The sequence below is a fragment of the Salmo salar genome, chromosome ssa11 (assembly GCF_905237065.1).
Source record: "Salmo salar chromosome ssa11, Ssal_v3.1, whole genome shotgun sequence".
In the NCBI taxonomy this organism is placed as follows: Eukaryota; Metazoa; Chordata; class Actinopteri; order Salmoniformes; family Salmonidae; genus Salmo; species Salmo salar.
The window spans coordinates 31836137-31862500 of record NC_059452.1 but is presented as its reverse complement, the minus strand read 5'-3'; the positions used below and the strand labels follow the sequence as shown (position 1 = coordinate 31862500).

At 49.7% G+C, this 26364-nt stretch overlaps 1 protein-coding gene across 13 annotated transcripts in view; it reads right to left on the bottom strand.

The window, feature by feature from the left end:
• The window catches only part of LOC106595398 (unconventional myosin-Va), a 98759-nt gene that overhangs the window by 34216 nt on the left and 38179 nt on the right, over positions 1-26364 (bottom strand). For 9 of the 13 annotated variants that reach the window (XR_006757556.1, XR_006757555.1, XM_045689353.1 and 6 more), the window contains exons 6-24: positions 25588-25731; positions 23602-23683; positions 20032-20139; positions 17680-17786; positions 17142-17407; positions 16970-17051; positions 14779-14919; positions 14322-14447; positions 14005-14088; positions 12619-12624; positions 11509-11661; positions 10322-10419; positions 9840-10035; positions 8770-8981; positions 8073-8229; positions 4162-4401; positions 3778-4026; positions 691-784; positions 83-231 (exon numbers count right to left, since the gene is read on the bottom strand). Coding sequence is in view for 11 of the 13 variants with exons in the window: in XM_045689353.1 (XP_045545309.1) it covers positions 83-231; positions 691-784; positions 3778-4026; positions 4162-4401; positions 8073-8229; positions 8770-8981; positions 9840-10035; positions 10322-10419; positions 11509-11661; positions 12619-12624; positions 14005-14088; positions 14322-14447; positions 14779-14919; positions 16970-17051; positions 17142-17407; positions 17680-17786; positions 20032-20139; positions 23602-23683; positions 25588-25731 (2694 nt within the window). In the remaining 2 variants the exon portion in view is untranslated. The remainder of the gene's footprint in view (positions 1-82; positions 232-690; positions 785-3777; positions 4027-4161; positions 4402-8072; positions 8230-8769; positions 8982-9839; positions 10036-10321; positions 10420-11508; positions 11662-12618; positions 12625-14004; positions 14089-14321; positions 14448-14778; positions 14920-16969; positions 17052-17141; positions 17408-17679; positions 17787-20031; positions 20140-23601; positions 23684-25587; positions 25732-26364) is intronic. The other 4 variants (XM_045689354.1, XM_045689356.1, XM_045689363.1 and 1 more) reach the window with 1 other exon arrangement.

Sequence of the window (26364 nt, the reverse complement as noted above, 5' to 3'; positions counted from 1 at the left end):
TCCAGCGTTTGTGAGTGTGTGTGGTCTGGTTCGGTCCAGTGTGAGTGTGAAAATGTTGACATGCTATGCGTTAGCCTCCTACCACAGAGAGAGTGATTTCTTCCTTGAGGTCGTCGTAGCGTTCCTCCAGTCTCAGGTGTTCTGTTAGGAGGTTCTGGTAGCGAGACCTCTCCTCGTTCAGATCGCTCTCCAACTGCTGAGTCTCCTCCACTAATGCACGAGTCATTTTCTCTGAAACGGGGAGGAGGTGGAGATGGGGAGGAGAGAGCAGAGACAGAAGAAGGGAAAAAGGGAGGAGGTAGAGAGGAGAGAGCACAGACAGAAGAAGGGAAAGGGGGAGGAGGTAGAGAGGAGAGAGCACAGACAGAAGAAGGGAAAGGGGGAGGAGGTAGAGAGGAGAGAGCACAGACAGAAGAAGGGAAAGGGGAGGAGGTAGAGAGGAGAGAGCACAGACAGAAGAAGGGAAAGGGGGAGGAGGTAGAGAGGAGAGAGCACAGACAGAAGAAGGGAAAGAGGGAGAGAGAGGAGAAAGAAGACAAGTTCAGCACGTATGGGGAACGTATCATCAATTCTCTGTATGGAACTTCAACAATGAATGTGATTGGTCTAAAAGTATTAACACGGAATGTGATTGGTCTAAATCTAGTAACAGTGAATGTGATTGGTCTAAAGCTAGTGAATGGTTGGTACCTGTCATCTGCTGGCTCTGTTCCTTGATCATTCGGTTCAGGTCGTCTTTCTCGGTCTTCAGCAGACCATTCTGCTGCTTCAGCTCTGCTACCATCTTCACACACAGGAGAAAGTACTTCTATCAAGTCTACCACAGCCTATTGGTCCACTAATCCATCAATCATGTGATTTGAGAACACTAGCAGATCTGGGTCTAATAGTTTCAAATACTTAAAGGTGCACTTGATTTGCTGGACCAGTGTGCAGAGTTGGGGGCGTTTCAGAACATTTCCATTGGTCCCAGTGTACAGGGTGAAACAAATCAAGTGCATCTTCAGTATTTGACAGATGTTCTGTATCTGACTCAGGTCTGGACGGTAGAGACATTGGGGTTTAGTTGATTTCACTGGGCTTCTGGAGGACTGATCTACTGTACTGTACAGCTAGCACTAGTCTACCTGCTCTTAACTACACACCCACAGTACACTAGTCTACCTGCTCTTAACTACACACCCACATTACACTAGTCTACCTGCTCTTAACTACACACCCACAGTACACTAGTCTACCTGCTCTTAACTACACACCCACAGTACACTAGTCTACCTGCTCTTAACTACACACCCACAGTACACTAGTCTACCTGCTCTTAACTACACACCCAACACTACACTAGTCTACCTGCTCTTAACTACACACCCACAGTACACTAGTCTACCTGCTCTTAACTACACACCCACAGTACACTAGTCTACCTGCTCTTAACTACACACCCACACTACACTAGTCTACCTGCTCTTAACTACACACCCAACACTACACTAGTCTACCTGCTCATAACTACACACCCACAGTACACTAGTCTACCTGCTCTTAACTACACACCCACACTACACTAGTCTACCTGCTCATAACTACACACCCACAGTACACTAGTCTACCTGCTCATAACTACACACCCACACTACACTAGTCTACCTGCTCATAACTACACACCCACAGTACACTAGGCTACCTGCTCTTAACTACACACCCACACACACTAGTCTACCTGCTATTAACTACACACCCACAACACTAGTCTACCTGCTCTTAACTACACACCCACACTACACTAGGCTACCTGCTCTTAACTACACACCCACAGTACACTAGTCTACCTGCTCTTAACTACACACCCACACTAGTCTACCTGCTCTTAACTACACACCCACAGTACACTAGTCTACCTGCTCATAACTACACACCCACAGTACACTAGTCTACCTGCTCTTAACTACACACCCACAGTACACTAGTCTACCTGCTCTTAACTACACACCCACACTACACTAGTCTACCTGCTCATAACTACACACCCACACAAGTCTACCTGCTCATAACTACACACCCACACTACACTAGTCTACATGCTCATAACTACACACCCACACCACACTAGTCTACCTGCTCTTAACTACACACCCACAGTACACTAGTCTACCTGCTCTTAACTACACACCCACACTACACTAGTCTACCTGCTCTTAACTACACACCCACACTACACTAGTCTACCTGCTCTTACCTACACACCCACAGTACACTAGTCTACCTGCTCTTAACTACACACCCACACTACACAAGTCTACCTGTCTCACCTACACACCCACACGACACTAGCCTACCTGTCTCACCCACAGTACACAATAGTCTACCTGTCTCACCTACACACCCACAGTACACGAGTCTACCTGTCTCACCCACACACCCACACGACACAAGCCTACCTGTCTCACCCACAGTACACAATAGTCTACCTGTCCCACCTACACACCCACACTACACTAGCCTACCTGTCTCACCTACACACCCACGAGTCTACCTGTATCACTTACACACCCTCACTCGTCTACCTGTCTCACCTACACACCCACACTACACTAGTCTACCTGTCTCACACTACACTAGTCTACCGGTCTCACCTACACACCCACACTACACTAGTCTACCTGTCTCACCTACACACCCACACTACACTAGTCTACCGGTCTCACCTACACTACAATAGTCTACCTGTCTCACCTACACACCCACACTACACTAGTCTACCTGTCTCACCTACACACCCACACTACACTAGTCTACCTGTCTCACCTACACACCCACACTACACTAGTCTACCGGTCTCACCTACACACCACACTACACTAGTCTACCCGTCTCACCTACACTACACTAGTCTACCTGTCTCACCTACATACCCACACTACACTACACTAGTCTACCTGGCTCACCTACACACCCACACTACACAAGTCTACCTGTCTCACCAACACACCCACACTACACTAGTCTACCTGTCTCACACTACACTAGTCTACCGGTCTCACCTACACACCCACACTACACTAGTCTACCTGTCTCACCTACACACCCACACTACACTAGTCTACCGGTCTCACCTACACTACAATAGTCTACCTGTCTCACCTACACACCCACACTACACTAGTCTACCTGTCTCACCTACACACCCACACTACACTAGTCTACCTGTCTCACCTACACACCCACACTACACTAGTCTACCGGTCTCACCTACACACCACACTACACTAGTCTACCGGTCTCACCTACATACCCACACTACACTAGACTACCCGTCTCACCTACACTACACTAGTCTACCTGTCTCACCTACATACCCACACTACACAAGTCTACCTGTCTCACCTACACACCCACACTACACTAGTCTACCTGGCTCACCTACACACCCACACTACACAAGTCTACCTGTCTCACCTACACACCCACACTACACTACACTAGTCTACCTGTCTCACCTACACACCCACACTACACTATTCTACCGGTCTCACCTACACCAAGGCAATGGCCTCCCAGCCCGCCATGTGCCCAGTCTGCAGTAGATTCCCCTGGGTCCTAAACCATTGAACCACGACACACATTCTTATACAAACTTGTCACACTTCTATAGGGCCACTATGGGAACAATGTATGAAAGGGAGCCATTTAACTGAAATATATCTGAGAAGTGACTGGAGGAGACAAGATGAAGAGATGACTAGAGTGAGCCATTTTCTATCCCACCACATCCCTCACCTTTTCCATCTCATCCCTGTACTTGGTAGCCCAGTCCTCTATGGTCTTCTTCTCTTTCTGGGTGGTGGTCAGCTCCTTCCTCAGCCTCTCCAGCTCCTCCAGAAGGGAAGTGACACGGTTGGCGTTGTTCTTGGCTTCCTCTTCTATCCCCTTCAGCTTAGACACCTCTACCTTCAGCTTCTCACTCTCCACCGCGTGGGACGTCTCCAGAGAGTTCAGCCGCTCGCTAGTCACACGGTTGTCTTTAGCCTGGGAGAGAGAGATCATGTTAATGTAATGTGTGAAGATGCATATTCTATTCGAGCAGTCACTCTTGGAGGAGAGAGTTTGTTATCCAGCAACACAAAGATCCAAAATGGCCGCCTGGTTTCTACAGAGCCCCACCTGTTCGTCTAACTTCCTCTGCAGCTGCATGATCTTATTCTCCATGCCAACGTTAAGTTTCTTGAAATGTTCAACGGAGCGGGCCTCGATTTTCAGCTTCTTCAGCTCTTTCTTGGCCTTCATCCTCCTGATGCAGCACTGCAGATAGACGATGGCTCGCAGAGAGCGCTTGTACCGCTGTCTTGCCAGCCAGCCACGCACGTGTTTCTGGATGAACACAGCTTTGTGGTTACGCAGCAACTGTGGAGAGAGCGGGAGAAAGAGAGAGTTAGTTCCTGTGAATGTAATGTGAGAATTCTGGTGTTCCTGAGCTCTTATTGGTCTCCAGGGCTTCATCTTGCTGTTAATCCACAACAACAGGAGATCTATCTAGTGTCTACTCTTCTACCTAATATAACAGACGAGTGATGTCAGACACAGAGAGAGAGAGAGACAAACAGATGCACAGACAAACAGATATCCTGGCAGGGTTATGTTAAAGAGGTCAGCTGTGTGTGTCAGTCAGAGGGACAGTCCCTAACTACTGCCATGTCACCTGACCCCAACATGGCCCCAGTGACCAGAGAGACACCAGCCTAGTTCTCTCCCTAACTCCCTGTAATCAGAGAGACATCAGCCTAGTTCTCTCCCTAACTCCCAGTAACCAGAGACACCAGCCTAGTTCTCTCCCCAACTCCCAGTAACCAGAGAGACACCAGCCTAGTTCTCTCCCTAGCTCCCAGAGACACCAGCCTAGCTCTCTCCCTAACTCCCAGTAACCAGAGAGACACCAGCCTAGTTCTCTCCCTAGCTCCCAGAGACACCAGCCCAGTTCTCTCCCTAGCTCCCAGTAACCAAAGAGACACCAGCCTAGTTCTCTCCCTAGCTCCAATAATCCAAAGAGACACCAGCCTAGTTCTCTCCCTAGCTCCCAGTAACCAAAGAGACACCAGCCTAGTTCTCTCCCTAACTCCCTGTAATCAGAGAGACACCAGCCTAGTTCTCTCCCTAACTCCCTGTAATCAGAGAGACACCAGCCTAGTTCTCTCCCTAACTCCCTGTAATCAGAGAGACACCAGCCTAGTTCTCTCCCTAACTCCCTGTAATCAGAGAGACACCAGCCTAGTTCTCTCCCTAGCTCCCAGTAACCAGAGAGACACCAGCCTAGTTCTCTCCCTAACTCCCAGTGACCAGAGAGACACCAGCCTAGTTCTCTCCCTAACTCCCAGTAACCAGAGAGACACCAGCCTAGTTCTCTCCCTAGCTCCCAGTGACCAGAGACACCAGCCTAGTTCTCTCCCTAGCTCCCAGTGACCAGAGACACCAGCCTAGTTCTCTCCCTAGCTCCAAGTAACCAGAGAGACACCAGCCTAGTTCTCTCCCTAGCTCCCAGGGACCAGAGACACCAGCCTAGTTCTCTCCCTAGCTCCCAGTGACCAGAGACACCAGCCTAGTTCTCTCCCTAGCTCCAAGTAACCAGAGAGACACCAGCCTAGTTCTCTCCCTAGCTCCCAGTAACCAAAGAGACACCAGCCTAGTTCTCTCCCTAACTCCCAGTAACCAGAGAGACACCAGCCTAGTTCTCTCCCTAGCTCCCATAATCCAAAGAGACACCAGCCTAGTTCTCTCCCTAGCTCCAAGTAACCAGAGAGACACCAGCCTAGTTCTCTCCCTAACTCCCAGTAACCAGAGAGACACCAGCCTAGTTCTCTCCCTAGCTCCCAGAGACACCAGCCTAGCTCTCTCCCTAACTCCCAGTAACCAGAGAGACACCAGCCTAGTTCTCTCCCTAGCTCCCAGAGACACCAGCCTAGTTCTCTCCCTAACTCCCAGTAACCAGAGAGACACCAGCCTAGTTCTCTCCCTAGCTCCCAGAGACACCAGCCTAGTTCTCTCCCTAGCTCCCAGTAACCAAAGAGACACCAGCCTAGTTCTCTCCCTAGCTCCCAGTGACCAGAGAGACACCAGCCTAGTTCTCTCCCTAACTCCCAGTAACCAAAGAGACACCAGCCTAGTTCTCTCCCTAGCTCCCAGAGACACCAGCCTAGTTCTCTCCCTAGCTCCCAGAGACACCAGCCTAGTTCTCTCCCTAACTCCCAGTAACCAGAGAGACACCAGCCTAGTTCTCTCCCTAGCTCCCAGTGACCAGAGACACCAGCCTAGTTCTCTCCCTAACTCCCAGTAACCAGAGAGACACCAGCCTAGTTCTCTCCCTAGCTCCCAGTAACCAGAGAGACACCAGCCTAGTTCTCTCCCTAACTCCCAGTAATCAGAGAGACACCAGCCTAGTTCTCTCCCTAACTCCCAGTGACCAGAGAGACACCAGCCTAGTTCTCTCCCTAACTCCCAGTAACCAGAGACACCAGCCTAGTTCTCTCCCTAGCTCCCAGTGACCAGAGACACCAGCCTAGTTCTCTCCCTAGCTCCCAGTAACCAGAGACACCAGCCTAGTTCTCTCCCTAACTCCCAGTAATCAGAGACACCAGCCTAGTTCTCTCCCTAGCTCCCAGGGACCAGAGACACCAGCCTAGTTCTCTCCCTAGCTCCCAGTAATCAGAGACACCAGCCTAGTTCTCTCCCTAACTCCCAGTAACCAGAGAGACACCAGCCTAGTTCTCTCCCTAACTCCCAGTAACCAGAGAGACACCAGCCTAGTTCTCTCCCTAACTCCCAGTAACCAGAGACACCAGCCTAGTTCTCTCCCTAACTCCCAGTAACCAGAGAGACACCAGCCTAGTTCTCTCCCTAGCTCCCAGGGACCAGAGACACCAGCCTAGTTCTCTCCCTAACTCCCAGTAATCAGAGAGACACCAGCCTAGTTCTCTCCCTAACTCCCAGTAATCAGAGACACCAGCCTAGTTCTCTCCCTAGCTCCCAGTAACCAGAGAGACACCAGCCTAGTTCTCTCCCTAACTCCCAGTAACCAGAGAGACACCAGCCTAGTTCTCTCCCTAGCTCCCAGTAACCAGAGACACCAGCCTAGTTCTCTCCCCTAGCTCCCAGTAACCAGAGAGACACCAGCCTAGTTCTCTCCCTAACTCCCAGTAATCAGAGAGACACCAGCCTAGTTCTCTCCCTAACTTCCAGTAACCGAGAGACACCAGCCTAGTTCTCTCCCTAACTCCCAGTAATCAGAGACACCAGCCTAGTTCTCTCCCTAACTCCCAGTAACCAGAGAGACACCAGCCTAGTTCTCTCCCTAACTCCCAGTAACCAGAGAGACACCAGCCTAGTTCTCTCCCTAACTCCCAGTAACCAGAGACACCAGCCTAGTTCTCTCCCTAACTCCCAGTAATCAGACAGACACCAGCCTAGTTCTCTCCCTAGCTCCCAGTAACCAGAGACACCAGCCTAGTTCTCTCCCTAGCTTCCAGTAACCAGAGACACCAGCCTAGTTCTCTCCCTAACTCCCAGTAACCAGACAGACACCAGCCTAGTTCTCTCCCTAACTTCCAGTAACCAGAGAGACACCAGCCTAGTTCTCTCCCTAACTCCCAGTAATCAGACAGACACCAGCCTAGTTCTCTCCCTAACTCCCAGTAACCAGACAGACACCAGCCTAGTTCTCTCCCTAACTCCCAGTAATCAGAGACACCAGCCTAGTTCTCTCCCTAACTCCCAGTAACCAGAGAGACACCAGCCTAGTTCTCTCCCTAACTCCCAGTAATCAGACAGACACCAGCCTAGTTCTCTCCCTAACTCCCTGGGAGTGGTCCAGGTATGAGGGTGACCCAAGTCCATCCAACGTTGTACTGGAGTTATTTATAAACCACACTGCTGACAGACATGCAGGACAGCTGTGCTATTAGCTGGCAGTGCTAGGTGTGTGTGTTTGTTGGTTCTTCTATCCTAAACTCACCAAATGTCCCCCCACAAAGAGAGTAAAACAAGAAACATGTAGTGTGTGTGTATATAGTGTATGCATCTCTCACCCCTTGGTATTTCTGTCGGGCCATGTATGCTCTGAGGATAGTCTGCATGACCAGGGCAGCAGCCTGCTTCTGTAGGTACAGTTTCCTCTGGACACACATCCTCTGGAACTTCTGGATAGTGATGGCTGCCAGGGTACGACGCATGTACTTAACCAGACTGGGGGAGGGAGAGAGGCAGGAGAGAGATTGGGGGGGCATGGGAGAGAATGAGAGAGGGGGACAGAGGAGGCAGGAGAGAGATAGAGGGGAGGCAGGGGAGAGAGTGAGAGAGGGGGCAGGGGAGAGAGTGAGAGAGGGGGCAGGGGAGGCAGGAGAGAGATAGAGAGGGGAGGGAGAGAGGCAGGGGAGAGAGAGAGGGGGGCAGGGGAGAGAATGAGAGAGGGGGACAGAGGAGGCAGGAGAGAGATGGGGAGAGAGAGGCAGGGGACAGAGGAGGTAGGGGAGAGAGAGTGTAGTCAGGGTAATTGGTGAAAAATGCTGTTGAATTACTATAATTTTCCCACTAATAACCTCCAACTGATCGGATTAACAAATCAATCAAATCACAAATAAATATTTATAAAAATGTTCCCACTTCCTACAATACATCAGACAATTCTGATTGGCTCCTTTTCAGGAAGTCATACAGCCTAAACTACTTTTATCTGCATCGTGATTGTCCAGAGGGTGCTGAGTGACAGGTGTGTGCTCCACTGACCAGCGGGCCTGGTGTCCGCGGGTGTATCTCTGGATGGTGATGGCAGCATGCTTCTTGCGGAGGTACTTCTTGCGTACCAGCCAGCAGCGGATGGTCTTCTGGATGCGGACGCACGCCTTCCTCAGCTTATCAGCCCTCAGCTTCTCCAGGTAGGCAACCTGACCAGCCCTGAAGAAGATCTTAGTCTTACCAAACTGGTACTTGTCCTGGTCCTGGAGAGAGAGAGAGAGACATCCTGTTTTAGGGGATCAGTTTGAGCAAGGTGAGGTCCAGAATTGATCATTTTGACCACATAAATCAGGGATGGGGAACTCCAGTCGGGGTCCTGATTGGTGTCACACTTTTGCCCCAGCTAACAAACCTGACTCCAATAATCAACTCATCATGCAATTAGTTTAATCAGCTGGGTTTGCTAGGGATGGGGAGAATGTGTCTCACCGCTCCGGACCCCGAGGACTGGAGTTGACCATCTCTGACATAAATAGTTGGGACAGAAGAAGATTTGTAGATCTTTGATTCTGCGCAGTCTGATTGCAATGTAGTTGATCTCAAACAGGCCTGACCTCTTTATTTATTTGTATTTTATTTTACCGTTATTTTACCAGGTAAGTTGACTGAGAACACATTCTCATTTATAGCAACGACCTGGGAAATAGTTACAGGAGAGAGGAGGGGGATGAATGAGCCAATTGTAAACTGGGGATGATTAGGTGGCCATGATGGTATGAGGGCCAGATTGGGAATTTAGCCAGGACACCGGGGTTAACACCCCTACTCTTACGATAAGTGCAATGGGATCTTTAATGACCTCAGAGAGTCAGGACACCCATTTATCATCCCATCCGAAAGACGGCACCCTACACAGGGCAATGTCCCCAATCACTGCCCTGGGGCATTGGGCTATTTTTAAGACCAGAGGAAAGAGTGCCTCCTACTGGCCCTCCAACACCACTTCCAGCAGCATCTGGTCTCCCATCCAGGGACTGACCAGGACCAACCCTGCTTAGCTTCAGAAGGAAGCCAGCAGTGGGATGCAGGGTGGTATGCTGCTGACCTCTAACCCCTCATACCTGCACCAGTTTCTCCAGGACGTTCCTACAGGTCAGCCTCCTGTCCGACAGGACGTCCTTCTGCTTCATCAGAACCCGGTAACGACTGAAGAACTCCTGGTAGGTCCACCTGGATGGGAAGCCTGCGGCTGAAATGCGGATGGTCTCCAGAACACCACAGGCTCTGAGCTGCTGCACCGCTCGCTTAGGGTCAAACCTAAAGACAACATTCACCTAACGTTAGGGTCAGACCCACACACAACATTCAGCTCAACCTAAAGACAATGTACACCTAACATTAGGGTCAAACTTAAAGACAACATTCCACTAATGTTAGGGTCAAACCTAAAGACAACATTCGCATAGTTAATCCAACCATACCAGCCAAACATGGAGAGAACCATTCAGCCTCATGACATCACAATTACATTCCCCTAACTTCATCTTGCCAAGTCAGATGGTACTATGGAAACTTAACCATAGAGTAGCATGCAGGTACTCACGTGAAGGGGAACTTGAGGTCGTTGGGCTTGATGCAGCGAACATAGTGAGGAGTGGTCGCATTCAGAGTCTCCATCAACATAGCCAGAGAGTTCCGGAACTACAGGAGGAGAGGAGAGAAGGAGAAGAGAGGACAGAGACAGAGGAGAGAGGGAGAAGAGAGGACAGAGGAGAGAGGGAGAAGAGAGGACAGAGACAGAGGAGAGAGGGAGAAGAGAGGACAGAGGAAGAAGAGAGGACAGAGACAGAGGAGAGAGGGAGGGAGAAGAGAGGACAGAGACAGAGGAGAGAGGGAGAAGAGAGGACAGAGACAGAGGAGAGAGGGAGAAGTGAGGACAGAGGCAGAGGAGAGAGGGAGAAGAGAGGACAGACGACAGAGGAGAGAGGGAGAAGTGAGGACAGAGACAGAGGAGAGAGGGAGAAGAGAGGACAGAGACAGAGGAGAGAGGGAGAAGAGAGGACAGAGAGAGAGAAGAGAGGACAGAGAGAGAGGGAGAAGAGAGGACAGAGAGAGAGGGAGAAGAGAGGACAGAGAGAGAGGGAGAAGAGAGGACAGAGAGAGAGGACAGAGACAGAGGAGAGAGGGAGAAGAGGACAGAGACAGAGAGGGAGAAGAGAGGACAGAGAGAGGGAGAAGAGAGGACAGAGACAGTGAGGGAGAAGAGAGGACAGAGACAGAGAAGAGAGGACAGAGACAGAGAAGAGAGGACAGAGAAGAGAGGACAGAGACAGAGAGGGAGAAGAGAGGACAGAGACAGAGAAGAGAGGACCAGAGACAGAGAAGAGAGGACAGAGAAGAGAGGACAGAGACAGAGAGGGAGAAGAGAGGACAGAGACAGAGAAGAGAGGACCAGAGACAGAGAAGAGAGGACAGAGAAGAGAGGACAGAGAAGAGAGGACAGAGACAGAGAGGGAGAAGAGAGGACAGAGACAGTGAGGGAGAAGAGAGGACAGAGAGAGGGAAGAGAGGACCAGAGACAGAGACAGAGAGGACAGAGACAGAGAAGAGAGGACAGAGAAGAGAGGACAGAGACAGAGAGGGAGAAGAGGACAGAGACAGAGGAGAAAGAGTAAAGAGAGGAGATTATTCAAGTCCTTCACTTTTACATTTCAGCTATTCTGACTCTGGTTGGCAAGTCCCAACCCTGGTCTGAGTGTCCGTAGGTGTGTGTGTCTATGATCAGTCTACCTGGCAGCCAACAGTCTTCTTGTGCTCCTTGCTGCTTGCTCCAGATCTGATCTCTTTTGGTTTGACGCTGAGTCGTGTTCGACCTCCTGGAGCGGTCCCTGTCGGACTGGTCACTTTCTCCTCATCCTGAAACAGCTCCACTAGCAGGTCCAACTACACACCACACACAAACATTATTGCAAATAAGACACTGTTCTTAAATGACATGTATATATAGAGAGAGACTTGTATAAATTAAAAGGTAGCAGCAGCCAATAGACAGTTACGTCACAAACTTGCTAAGCTAATAGTTTGCATTGTTAGCCATAGGTATCTGTGGGTGGCTTATTCCTACCATCCTTTATATCTAACTATCTAAAATGACAACCCTGAACATTGTGCATGTTATGGTTCAAGGAGAAAGCGATTGGTTAGTGTGTTCTCTGTATTGTGGTTGGTTAAGATGTAAATGGGGAGAGGGCCACAGTGCAGCCCCCCCATCCCCGGGGTAGTCTCCAGTGCTGCAGCGTCCGTTCAGCCCCCCCACCCCCGGGGTAGTCTCCAGTGCTGCAGCGTCCGTTCAGCCCCCCCACCCCCGGGGTAGTCTCCAGTGCTGCAGCGTCCGTTCAGCCCCCCACCCCGGGGTAGTCTCCAGTGCTGCAGCGTCCGTTCAGCCCCCACCCCGGGGTAGTCTCCAGTGCTGCAGCGTCCGTTCAGCCCCCACCCCCGGGGTAGTCTCCAGTGCTGCAGCGTCCGTTCAGCCTCCCCACCCCCGGGGTAGTCTCCAGTGCTGCAGCGTCCGTTCAGCCTCCCCACCCCGGGGTAGTCTCCAGTGCTGCAGCGTCCGTTCAGCCTCCCCACCCCCGGGGTAGTCTCCAGTGCTGCAGCATCCGTTCAGCCTCCCCACCCCCGGGGTAGTCTCCAGTGCTGCAGCGTCCGTTCAGCCTCCCCACCCCCGGGGTAGTCTCCAGTGCTGCAGCGTCCGTTCAGCCTCACCACCTCCCCACATACTTAAGTGCCATTTGAACTATTGTGAGACCACGGTGAGGAAGAATGAATGGTGTGGGTTAGAAAGATAGAAAGAAAGAACGAAAGAAGGTTGAGACAGAAAGAGGAGGGCAGCATCTTTACCTTTAGCTGTTTAATGGTTGTTGTCATGACGGGACAGACACATGGACAACAGATGTAAAACAAACAACACAACGACAAAATAAAGATTAACCAAAAATGAAAGAAACCTAGGAAATCAAAATCATTGCAGTACACACATCTAAAACATATTAAAAGTAGAATTCATATAAAAGTAGAAATCCAAATCAAAGCATCAGACACAGCATCAGACCCAGCATCAGACCCAGCATCAGACACAGCATCAGACCCAGCATCAGACCCAGCATCAGACCAGCATCAGACCCAGCATCAGACCCAGCATCAGACACAGCATCAGACCCAGCATCAGACCCAGCATCAGACACAGCATCAGACCCAGCATCAGACCCAGCATCAGACCCAGCATCAGACACAGCATCAGACCCAGCATCAGACACAGCATCAGACCCAGCATCAGACCCAGCATCAGACACAGCATCAGACCCAGCATCAGACCCAGCATCAGACACAGCATCAGACCCAGCATCAGACACAGCATCAGACACAGCATCAGACACAGCATCAGACACAGCATCAGACCACAGCATCAGACCACAGACATGGCACAATGTCTGACGGCTCAGACAGCAGAACACATGACTGAGAAGGAATGTGTGTTTATTGTCAACACACACAGAACCATGAGGATGGGTTGAAATGCTCAATTTCTATAGCTTCATTCTCATTAAAGAGTCATTATCACTTCTACACTATTACTGGTTAGTCAAGCAGGTTTCCATGATGATGATTGTTCCAGTGTAGTTAACCCTGTGTGTGTTTAAGGTGTTAGGGGTTAAAGGAGTGTTTTAACCCTTACCCCTCTCTGCTGCTGCTGGCCTCTACAACAGAACAACGGGCAGAGTGAGTCTTTACACACACACACACACACACACACACACACACACACACACACACACACACACACACACACACACACACACAGAGCAAGGCCTATTTGGTGGACAGAAAATGTCTCCAACTGTGTGCACATCCTCATTACACCACATGGACAGCAGAGGGTGCTGTTTCTCCTGACCTTCACTGGGTTCCCTGTCGGAGGTCATTCAGTGAGACAACACAGACTGTCAAGCACACGCACTAATGAGAAAGTCATCAAATGTGTGTGTGTTACCCATTGAATGTGCGGTGTGTGTGTGTGTTACCCATTGAATGTGCGGTGTGTGTGTGTGTGTGTGCTACCCATTGAATGTGCGGTGTGTGTGTGTGTGCTACCCATTGAATGTGCGGTGTGTGTGTATGTTACCCATTGAACGTGCGGTGTGTGTTACCCATTGAACGTGCAGTGTGTGTGTGTGTGTGTGTGTGTGTGTGTGTGTGTGTGTGTGTGTGTTTGGCAGGGACACACACCTTGCTTGCCTTCAGGACATTGATCTGCTCTTCATTCACTGTGTCCTTGTTCTTCTCCAGAAAGCCATCACACTGGTACTGCACCTGGACACAACAATTACAAAATAAAGTCATTTTGCTGACACTTTAATCCAAAGTGATTTTCAGAACTGTCAATTTTGACTCAGATTATCAATCAGAACAGCATTGATTTTATTCATAGAGTGAACCGGCTCACTTCCCTCTCTCTGTAACCGGACAGAGACTAAAACAGAACTCAGCAGCACTGGGTCAGCCAAGACATCAACACTGCACACACAACACACAGTGATCAGTACCTTGTCAGCGAAGTGCTGTATGATGAAGGCTTTGTTGGACATGCGAGGTTTCTCAAACAGAGAGCAGGTCTTCAGATGGGTGTTATACAGCTTCTGGGCCCACGAGTCATCTGAACCTTTAGGCATCTGGACACACAGAACACTGGTTCACACTAGTTACTCTGGATGAGTCATCTGAACCTTTAGGCATCTGGACACACAGAACACTGGTTCACACTAGTTACTCTGGATGAGTCATCTGAACCTTTAGGCATCTGGACACACAGAACACTGGTTCACACTAGTTACTCTGGATGAGTCATCTGAACCTTTAGGCATCTGGACACACAGAACACTGGTTCACACTAGTTACTCTGGATGAGTCATCTGAACCTTTAGGCATCTGGACACACAGAACACTGGTTCACACTAGTTACACTCTCTGTGTGTGTGTGTGTGTGTGTGTGTGTGTGTGTACCTTGCACTCTTCGTCCAGCAGGTCTAGTACTCCCATCTTGGCCTCTATGAGGTTGATACATGGCTGGTTATCATAGAAGTCTATCAGAGTCCAGGGAATCTGCTCCTTCAAATACTCCTCCTGCTCCAGCTTGAACACATGCTGTAGATAGGAGAGGGGAGGAGAAAGGGGGAGAGGAAAGGGGGAGAGGAAAGGGGGAGAGGGTAGAGCAAAAGAGAGGAGGGGAGAAGAGAGGGCAGAGGAAAGGAGAGGGCAGAGGAAAGGGGAGAGGGCAGAGGAAAGGAGAGGGCAGAGGAAAGGAGAGGGCAGAGGAAAGGAGAGGGCAGAGGAAAGGAGAGGGCAGAGGAAAGGAGAGGGCAGAGGAAAGGAGAGGGCAGAGGAAAGGGGAGGGCAGAGGAAAGGGGAGGGCAGAGGAAAGGGGAGGGCAGAGGAAAGGAGAGGGCAGAGGAAAGGGGAGGGCAGAGGAAAGGAGAGGGCAGAGGAAAGGGGAGGGCAGAGGAAAGGAGAGGGCAGAGGAAAGGGGAGGGCAGAGGAAAGGAGAGGGCAGAGGAAAGGGGAGGGCAGAGGAAAGGAGAGGGCAGAGGAAAGGAGAGGGCAGAGGAAAGGAGAGGGCAGAGGAAAGGGGAGGGCAGAGGAAAGGGGAGGGCAGAGGAAAGGGGAGGGCAGAGGAAAGGGGAGGGCAGAGGAAAGGAGAGGGCAGAGGAAAGGGGAGGGCAGAGGAAAGGAGAGGGCAGAGGAAAGGGGAGGGCAGAGGAAAGGAGAGGGCAGAGGAAAGGGGAGGGCAGAGGAAAGGAGAGGGCAGAGGAAAGGAGAGGGCAGAGGAAAGGAGAGGGCAGAGGAAAGGGGAGGGCAGAGGAAAGGGGAGGGCAGAGGAAAGGGGAGAGGGCAGAGGAAAGGAAAGGAGAGGGGAGAGGAAAAGGGAGGGGAGAGGATAGGAGAGGGCAGAGGATAGGAGAGGGCAGAGGATAGGAGAGGGCAGGGGAAAGGAAAGGAGAGGGCAGGGGAAAGGAAAGGAGAGGGCAGAGGATAGGAGAGGGCAGAGGATAGGAGAGGGCAGAGGATAGGAGAGGGCAGAGGATAGGAGAGGGCAGAGGATAGGAGAGGGCAGAGGATAGGAGAGGGCAGAGGAAAGGAGAGGGCAGAGGAAAGGGGAGGGCAGAGGAAAGGAGAGGGCAGAGGAAAGGGGAGGGCAGAGGAAAGGAGAGGGCAGAGGAAAGGGGAGGGCAGAGGAAAGGAGAGGGCAGAGGAAAGGGGAGGGCAGAGGAAAGGGGAGGGCAGAGGAAAGGAGAGGGCAGAGGAAAGGGGAGGGCAGAGGAAAGGGGAGGGCAGAGGAAAGGGGAGGGCAGAGGAAAGGAGAGGGGCAGAGGAAAGGGGAGGGCAGAGGAAAGGAGAGGGCAGAGGAAAGGGGAGGGCAGAGGAAAGGAGAGGGCAGAGGAAAGGAGAGGGCAGAGGAAAGGGGAGGGCAGAGGAAAGGGGAGAGGGCAGAGGATAGGAGAGGGCAGAGGAAAGGAAAGGAGAGGGCAGAGGATAGGAGAGGGCAGAGGATAGGAGAGGGCAGAGGATAGGAGAGGGCAGAGGATAGGAGAGGGCAGGGGAAAGGAAAGGAGAGGGCAGAGGATAGGAGAGGGCAGAGGATAGGAGAGGGCAGAGGATAGGAGAGGGCAGAGGATAGGAGAGGGCAGAGGAAAGGAGAGGGCAGAGGATAGGAGAGGGCAGAGGATAGGAGAGGGCAGAGGATAGGAGAGGGCAGAGGATAGGAGAGGGCAGAGGATAGGAGAGGGCAGGGGAAAGGAAAGGAGAGGGCAGAGGATAGGGAGAGGGCAGAGGATAGGAGAGGGCAGAGGATAGGAGAGGGCAGGGGAAAGGAAAGGAGAGGGCAGAGGATAGGAGAGGGCAGAGGATAGGAGAGGGCAGAGGATAGGAGAGGGCAGAGGAAAGGAAAGGAGAGGGGAGAGGAAAAGGGAGGGGAGAGGAGAGGGGAGAAGAAAGAAGAGGAGGAGGAGAGGAGAGATGAGAGGAGAGGGAAGGTCAGCATGTACTGAGAGGATCACATTGTTACTCTGCATCAATAACCAAAGATATCAATCTATTTATATTGTTATTTTGGAATACTTTTACACACCAACAGGGTTATTTAGACAACGGAAACACAGGAGTTCAGTTTCAGACAGGACACAGGCAGTTTTCTCACCATGTTAAACTGCTGTTGCAGTTTCTCGTTAGCATAGTTGATACAGAACTGCTCAAAACTGTTGATCTCAAACGTCTCAAACCTGGAGAGCAGAGGAGAGGTCAGAGAGGGACTGTCTCACGCACGCACGCACACACGCACGCACACACACGCACACACACACACCACCCACCCATAGATATCCAGGACTCCTATGAAGGAGTGCTGTTTGACGGTGGCGCGCAGAGATTTGTTGACATGGTCCACGATCCAGTTGAAGACTTTGGCGTAGATGTGTTTGGCGAGCGCGTCGCGGGCGTTGGAGGCTTGCAGCCGAGGGATGGGCTTGATGTAGGTCTCCTGGGCTGTCTTCAGCTTCTTGTGGCACAGCCAATGAGACATGTCCTGGTAGGTCACGCCCATCAGCTCACAGAACACCGTCAGGTGGCGATTATTGGGCTGAGAGAGAGGGATTCACGGTCATTTCAATCAATGGCTCAATTCCTCTTCCTGCTATTCTTTCCATCTCCTTGAACCTTCTTAACCATCTTGGAGAAGGTCCAAGGTCCCTCCCCTCAGACCTTCTTCTCCAATGGGTTTTGAGAAGGAGGTGAGGAGAGCGGATACGAGGAAGTGAGTCAAGACGATTTGAGAAAGAGTCAATCATTAGGAGAGGACAGAGGTTTAATAATAGAGGTTAGAGGTCAGAGACGTTGGAGGTGTCTCCTTACAGGTATGATGCTGCTGTCAGAGTCTCGGTCCTTGATCTCCACGTTGCCCAGATGTAAGATGGCAGCCAGGACCTGGAACAGCCCCTTCTGGTTCAACTCGTTGATGCCTGAACACAAATACACACAACACAATACTATCAAAATCAACACTACACTAAAAACCAAATGGGACTGAGAGTAAATGACTGCCTGGGAAATGTTAACGTGTGTGTGGTGTTTGTGTGTGACCTAGGACAATAGGGTAGCTTAGCGCTTAGAGCATTGGGCCAGTAACCGAAAGGTAGCTGGTTCGAATACACAAGTCGACAAGGTGAAAATCTGTCTATGTTCACTTGAGCAAGGCACTAAAGCATAATTTGCTCCAGAGGCGCAACACTACTATGGCTGACCCTGTAAAACAGCACGTTTCACTGCACATATCCAGCGTATGTGACAAATAAATCTAGTTGTGTGTATATATATTACCTAGCAGTGAGAAGGAATGTCAGGTGTGTATAAATATACACTGCTCAAAAAAATAAAGGGAACACTTAAACAACACAATGTAACTCCTAGTCAATCACACTTCTGTGAAATCAAACTGTCCACTTAGGAAGCAACACTGACTGACAATACATTTCACATGCTGTTGTGCAAATGGAATAGACAACAGGTGGAAATTATAGGCAATTAGCAAGACACCCCCAATAAAGGAGTGGTTCAGCAGGTGGGGACCACAGACCACTTCTCAGTTCCTATGCTTCCAGGCTGATGTTTTGGTCACTTTTGAATGCTGGCGGTGCTTTCACTCTAGTGGTAGCATGAGACGGAGTCTACAAACCACACAAGTGGCTCAGGTAGTGCAGCTCATCCAGGATGGCACATCAATGCGAGCTGTGGCAAGAAGGTTTGCTGTGTCTGTCAGCGTAGTGTCCAGAGCATGGAGGCGCTACCAGGAGACAGGCCAGTACATCAGGAGACGTGGAGGAGGCCGTAGAAGGGCAACAACCCAGCAGCAGGACCGCTACCTCTGGCTTTGTGCAAGGAGGAGCAGGAGGAGCACTGCCAGAGCCCTGCAAAATGACCTCCAGCAGGCCAAAAATGTGCATGTGTCTGCTCAAACAGTCAGAAACAGACTCCATGAGGGTGGTATGAGGGCCCGACATCCACAGGTGGGGGTTGTGCTTACAGCCCAACACCATGCAGGACGTATGGCATTTGCCAGAGAACACCAAGATTGGCAAATTCGCCACTGGCGCCCTGTGCTCTTCACAGATGAAAGCAGGTTCACACTGAGCACATGTGACAGACATGACAGAGTCTGGAGAAGCCGTGGAGAACGTTCTGCTGCCTGCAACATCCTCCAGCATGACCGGTTTGGCGGTGGGTCAGTCATGGTGTGGGGTGGCATTTCTTTGGGGGGCCGCACAGCCCTCCATGTGCTCGCCAGAGGTAGCCTGACTGCCATTAGGTACCGAGATGAGATCCTCAGACCCCTTGTGAGACCATATGCTGGTGCGGTTGGCCCTGGGTTCTTCCTAATGCAAGACAATGCTAGACCTCATGTGGCTGGAATGTGTCAGCAGTTCCTGCAAGAGGAAGGCATTGATGCTATGGACTGGCCCGCCCGTTCCCCAGACCTGAATCCAATTGAGCACATCTGGGACATCATGTCTCGCTCCATCCACCAACGCCACGTTGCACCACAGACTGTCCAGGAGTTGGCGGATGCTTTAGTCCAGGTCTGGGAGGAGATCCCTCAGGAGACCATCCGCCACCTCATCAGGAGCATGCCCAGGCGTTGTAGGGAGGTCATACAGGCACGTGGAGGCCACACACACTACTGAGCCTCATTTTGACTTGTTTTAAAGACATTACATCAAAGTTGGATCAGCCTGTAGTGTGGTTTTCCACTTTCATTTTGAGTGTGACTCCAAATCCAGACCTCCATGGGTTGATAAATTGGATTTCCATTGATTATTTTTGTGAGATTTTGTTGTCAGCACATTCAACTATGTAAAGAAAAAAGTATTTAATAAGATTATTTCATTAATTCAGATCTAGGATGTGTTATTTTAGTGTTCCCTTTATTTTTTTGAGCAGTGTATATATATATTACCTAGCAGTGAGAAGGAATGTCAGGTGTGTGTATATATATATATATATATATATATATATATATATATATATATATATATATATATATATTACCTAGCAGTGAGAAGGAATGTCAGGTGTGTGTATATATATATATATTACCTAGCAGTGAGAAGGAATGTCAGGTGTGTGTGTATATATATATATATATATATATTACCTAGAAGTGAGAAAGAATGTCAGGTGTGTGTGTATATATATATATATATATATTACCTAGCAGTGAGAAGGCATGTTGTGTTGTGCACATCTCTTTAGCATCGTCGACTCCATCGATGACTGGGTTCCGGCCCTGGTTGGTGCAGTGGAAGACATCAGCACTACCTGCATGGACACACACACACACACACACACACACACACACACACACACGCACACGCACACGCACACGCACACGCACACACACAACATCAACAGTGGTTAATCAGTAGCCTATAGGAAGTATTCTATTCAGCTGTTTAGAGCAGCTGCCCAGGAGAATACTGCTACATTCGGGTCACTGGGATCACACAGGGCCAAATCCTGACCTGATGTGGGTGTGACACATTGAACACTCTTATTAATACCTGCAGGCATAAACTGCGCACACACAAGACAAAGCCTTCTCTAGACTAAAGCAACCATAGCCTGTTACCTGGCAACTCAGGGCTGATATCACCGTGACAACACCTCCATTCTGGGGGTGTGTCTCGGCCAAGAGGCCAGCTGAGAGAGACTAAGGCAATGTGTGTTTGTGTGTGTGGCAGAGATGAAGTGTGTCTAATAGCAGATGAAGTGTGAGTGTGTGTGTGTGTGTGTTCACAGGTGGAATTAAGGAATATTTTGAGGAGCAACACCCAGCCTTATTAGATGACACACAGTCTCTCTTTCTGCCTCACACCCAGGGAGAGAGCTAACATGATCTCTACCTCAGTCTATCTCTGCGGGCAGCTGGCACTGCCTCACACCCACAACATGACCTCTGATCTAACAGGAGCTCTACTGTAGTTAGTGTGACCCCACAGTTAATATGACTCAATATGGCTGAGGTCTGTCCTCACGTTTCTGTTTACAAATACACTGTACTACTTCCTCTACCCCTGTTACACATCTCACCTATATGATCTAATATGGTTGTCTATGATCACGGAGAATGACTGGGGCGCCATCTTGAATTATTCATTTGTCATTTACTGATATCAATAAATTGCCTGACGACTGATACTGAATTTATTTCCACTGCCCTACCAATTGCTTCAAATCAAACTTTTTTTGTCACATACAACAAGTGTAGACCTTACCGTGAAATGCTTACTTACAATAACGAGGCTATATACAGAGGGTACCGGTACCGAGTCAGTGTGCGGGGGTATATGTTAGAGGTAACTTGTACATGTAGGTGAAGTGACTATGCATAGATAATAAACAGCGAGTATTGTACAAGATCATTTGATTAATTGTTCAGCAGTCTTATGGCTTGGGGGTAGAAGCTGTTAAGGAGCCTTTTGGTCCTAGACTTGGTGCTCCGGTACTGCTTGCCGTGCGGTAGCAGAGAAAACAGTCTATGACTTTGGTGACTGGAGTCTTTCACAATTTTATGGGCTTTCCTCTGACTCCACCTATGTAGGTAGAGTCACTTTAATTAACTCTACCTACATGTACATACTACCTCAACTAACCGGTTCCCCCGCACATTGACTCTGTACCGGCAGCCCCCTGTATGTATTATTTTTTACTGCTCCTCTTTAATTACTTGTTACTTTTATCTCCTATTCTTATCTGTATTTTTTTTTAAACTGCACTGTCGGTTAGGGGCTCATAAGTAAGCATTTCACTGTAAGGTCTACACCTGTTGTATTCGGCGCATGTGACTAATAAAATTTGATTTGATTTGATATAGGTCCTGGATTGCAGGAAGCTTGGCCCCAGTGATGTACTGGGCCGTACGCTCTACCTTCTGTAGCGCCTTGAGATCAAATGCCGAGCAGTTGCCATACGGTGATGCAACCGGACAGGATGCTCTCGATGGTGCAGCTGTAGAACCTTGTGAGGATCTGGGGACCCATGCCAGATCTTTTCAGTCTTCTTCAGGTGAAAAGGTGTTGTCGTGCCCTCTTCACGACTGTCTTGGTGTGTTTGGACCATGATAGTTTGTTGGTGATGTGAACATCAAGGAATTTGAAACTCTCAACCCACTCCACTACAGCCCCGTTAATGGGGGCCTGTTCGGCCCGCCTTTTCTTTTAGTCAACGATCATCTCCTTTGTCTTGCTCCCATTGAGGGAGAGGTTGTTGTTCTGGCACCACACTGCCAGGTCTGACTGCCTCCCGATAGACTGTCTTATCGTTGTCGGTGATCAGGCCTACCACTGTTGTGTCGTCAGCAAACTTAACGATGGTGTTGGAGTCGTGTTTGAACAGGGAGTACAGGACTGAACAAAGTATACACCCCTGAAGGGTCCCAGTGTTGAGGATCAGCGTGGCAGACATGGCAGTTGCAGAGGGAGGTGTTTAGTCCCAGGGTCCTTAGCTTAGTGATGAGCTTCGTGGGCACTATGGTGTTGAACGCTGAGCTATAGTCAATGAACAGCATTCTCACATAGGTGTTCCTTTTGTCCAGGTGGGAAAGGGCAGTGTGGAGTGCGATTGAGATTGCGTCATCTGTGGATCTGTTGGGGCGGTATGGGAATTGGAGTGGGTCTAGGGTATCCGGGAGGATGCTGTTGATGTGAGCCATGAACAGCCTTTCAAAGCACTTCATGGCTACCGTCGTGAGTGCTGCGGGGCGGTAATCATTTAGGCAGGTTACCTTCGCTTCCTTGGGCACAGGCACTACGGGGGTTTGCTTGAAACATGTAGATATTACAGACTCGGTCAGGGAGAGGTTGAAAATGTCAGTGAAGACACTTGACAGTTGGTCCACGCATGCTTTGAGTACATGTCCTGGTGATCCATCTGGCCCGCTGCTTTGTGAATGTTGACCTGTTTAAAGGTCTTGCTCACATCGGCCACCGAGAGCATTATCACACAGTCAACCAGAACATCTGGTGCTCCCGTGCATGTTTCAGTGTTGCTTGCCTCGAAGCGAGCATAAAAAGGCATTTAGCTCGTCTGGTAGGCTCGCATCTGGGTTTCCCTTTGTAGTCCGTAATAGTTTTCAAGCCCTGCCACATCCGACGAGCATCAGAGCTGGTGTAGTAGGATTCAATCTTAATCCTGTATTGACGCTTTGCTTGTTTGATGGTTCGTCTGAGGGCATAGCGGGATTTCTTATAGGCGACCGGATTAGAGTCCCGCTCCTTGAAAGCGGCAGCTCTAGCCTTTGGTTCGATGTGGATGTTGCCTGTAATCCATGGCTTCTGGTTGGGATACGTACGTACGGTCACTGTGGGGACAACGTCGTCGATGCACTTACTGATGAAGCCGATGACTGAGGTGGTATACACCTCAATGCCATTCAGTCTGTAACTGCCATCCCAGAAGTCGCTTGTGCTGACTTCAAAATGAGGGGCGTTGTACAAAACAAAATCATCACCGATTGGATCGTATCAAAGTCAATGACGTGATTCATGATTTATGTATGCTGGGCTCAACCCATTGGTTTCCGGGACCAATCAGAACGGTTAGAATGTGTTCACATTCTATGTATTGAGGGAGGAAAGCAAATCCAGACTCGTGGTGGAGAAGAAACGCTAGTGGGCGTTTTGTTTGGCCGGAGTCATGTGGATGGGTTGTCAGGCTAATCAATGAACAAATAGCTTAGGAAGCGTCCAACCATCCAATGGAGAGTGTTTGTTTGTGTCTTACCTAGCTTCAGATTCTTGAACTCTGGTAGATGGGAGGACGCACACAGCTGGTAGAAGATATGATAGTTCCTCTCCTCGTCCGCCTGCACAGAGAGACAGACAGATAGATAGTCAGACAGTTTCAGGTAGTGTATGTTCTACACAGCCAGGAGATTCCAGTGTGCAATGTTGTGTACAGACAAGAGAACACTGTCATGCTGTTTTTAGATTATGTGGAGTAGTTTTAATGTTGCAACATTTCCACCACAGACTAAGACACACACACCCAGGTGCTGTTGCAGAAAGGTATGTGGGGAATGCGTGTTGCAGTACAGGACTCACAGCAGCTTCCTCAAGTCTGGGAAGACATGCTAAACTCCACTATCCTCATCTCAATACGTGTGTGTGTGTGTGTGTGTGTGTGTGTGTGTGTGTGTGTGTGTGTGTGTGTGTGTGTGTGTGTGTGTGTGCACACTTTCTAAGTTGTGCACATTCCTGATCCGTCTCAGCAGTGTGACCTGGATCAGATCCACACGGAGAAAAAAAGAGAAAGAACGAGAGAGAACGAGAGCTAGAGAGAAAAGAGAACGAGAGCTAGAGAGAAAAGAGAACGAGAGCTAGAGAGAAAAGAGAACGAGAGCTAGAGAGAACGAGAGCTAGAGAGAACGAGAGCTAGAGAGAACGAGAGCTAGAGAGAAAAGAGAACGAGAGCTAGAGAGAACGAGAGCTAGAGAGAACGAGAGCTAGAGAGAACGAGAGCTAGAGAGAAAAGAGAACGAGAGCTAGAGAGAACGAGAGCTAGAGAGAAAAGAGAACGAGAGCTAGAGAGAACGAGCGCAAGAGAGAACGAGAGCTAGAGAGAAAAGAGAACGAGAGCTAGAGAGAAAAGAGAACGAGAGCTAGAGAGAACGAGCGCTAGAGAGAACGAGAGCTAGAGAGAACGAGAGCTAGAGAGAAAAGAGAACGAGAGCTAGAGAGAAAAGAGAACGAGAGCTAGAGAGAAAAGAGAACGAGAGCTAGAGAGAACGAGAGCTAGAGAGAACGAGAGCTAGAGAGAACGAGAGCTAGAGAGAAAAGAGAACGAGAGCTAGAGAGAACGAGAGCTAGAGAGAACGAGAGCTAGAGAGAACGAGAGCTAGAGAGAACGAGAGCTAGAGAGAACGAGAGCTAGAGAGAACGAGAGCTAGAGAGAAAAGAGAACGAGAGCTAGAGAGAACGAGCGCTAGAGAGAAAAGAGAACGAGAGCTAGAGAGAACGAGCGCAAGAGAGAACGAGAGCTAGAGAGAAAAGAGAACGAGAGCTAGAGAGAAAAGAGAACGAGAGCTAGAGAGAACGAGCGCTAGAGAGAACGAGAGCTAGAGAGAAAAGAGAACGAGAGCTAGAGAGAACGAGAGCTAGAGAGAAAAGAGAACGAGAGCTAGAGAGAACGAGCACTAGAGAGAACGAGAGCTAGAGAGAAAAGAGAACGAGAGCTAGAGAGAACGAGCGCTAGAGAGAACGAGAGCTAGAGAGAGATAGAAAAAGGAAGGATGACTATTCAATAGGCTCTTATCAGCAATGAGCTGGACACAGAAGGAAGGACAGAACAGAAGTAAAGGAACGTGTTTGGTCTCCTGTGTTTTCCTGACCTGGGTGGAAGAGGAGGAAAGACAGACAGAAGGACATACACACATATATATATATGAATATGTGTGAGTGAGAGAGAGACAGAGAGAGAAAGAAGACTCAGGTGGACTGAGCAGAGGTAAAGAGAGACAGGCAGGTAAAAAGAAGGAATGTGAACTGAGTCACACACAGGGAGCACTGTATGGATAGCATCCCACACTACACACAGTGCTATGGAAAGAGAGGGGGAGTGTTGAGGCTCCCAGTATAACCTATACATAGGTCATTGACTTTTCCTGACCACATGACCTGACCAAAAAAACTGCAGGTCCTACCCATAACCCCCGACCCAGACTAGAGCGCCAGACTTCCCTGGTCCGACTGTGTGTTGGTGGTGCATCACCTGAAACACCACTCTAGACTTCTCCAGTAGATATGTCCTCATGTTAGCTCCAATGATCCGGTAGTGTTTGTCAAAGCCGATCTCAATGTACTTCCCAAAACGACTGCTGTTGTCGTTACGAGTCGTCTTAGCGTTTCCTATCGCCTGGAGAACACACACACACACACACACACACACACACACACACACACACACACACACACACACACACACACACACACACACACACACACACACACACAAAAACAAACACAAACACACGACCGGATAGACGGACACACACACACAGGAGGGAGACAGAGCGATAAATATAGATTAGGTCAGCAACATCAGCATATCACTCCCCTTTACAACAAGGCAGTGGTCTGACATTAGTAGTCAGTGTCCAGGCTAGCTGGGCCATGTGATGGTGTACAACTAAAACTGTCCAGCAGGGAGGGGAGGGACAGGGGGAGACAGATACTGTGGTGCCGCTGCTGTGCATCATGGGGAATAGAGTCCTGCAGTCAAAGCACAGTTGTCAGTGGTGGTGTTCCAGGCTGTCTTTATTGCAGTCACGCTGCCCAGATAATCAGATCTCACAACACCAGCACAGGGACTGAAAATGCTTAAAGCCAATATCACCGACTGACTGACAGCAGTGAAAATCAGGTCTGCCACAGACAGACAGACACAGAGACAGACAGACACAGACAGAGACAGAGACACAGACAGACAGAGACAGACAGACAGAGACTATATAGGGGTTAAAGTGTGTGTAAGGAGAAAACACATGGT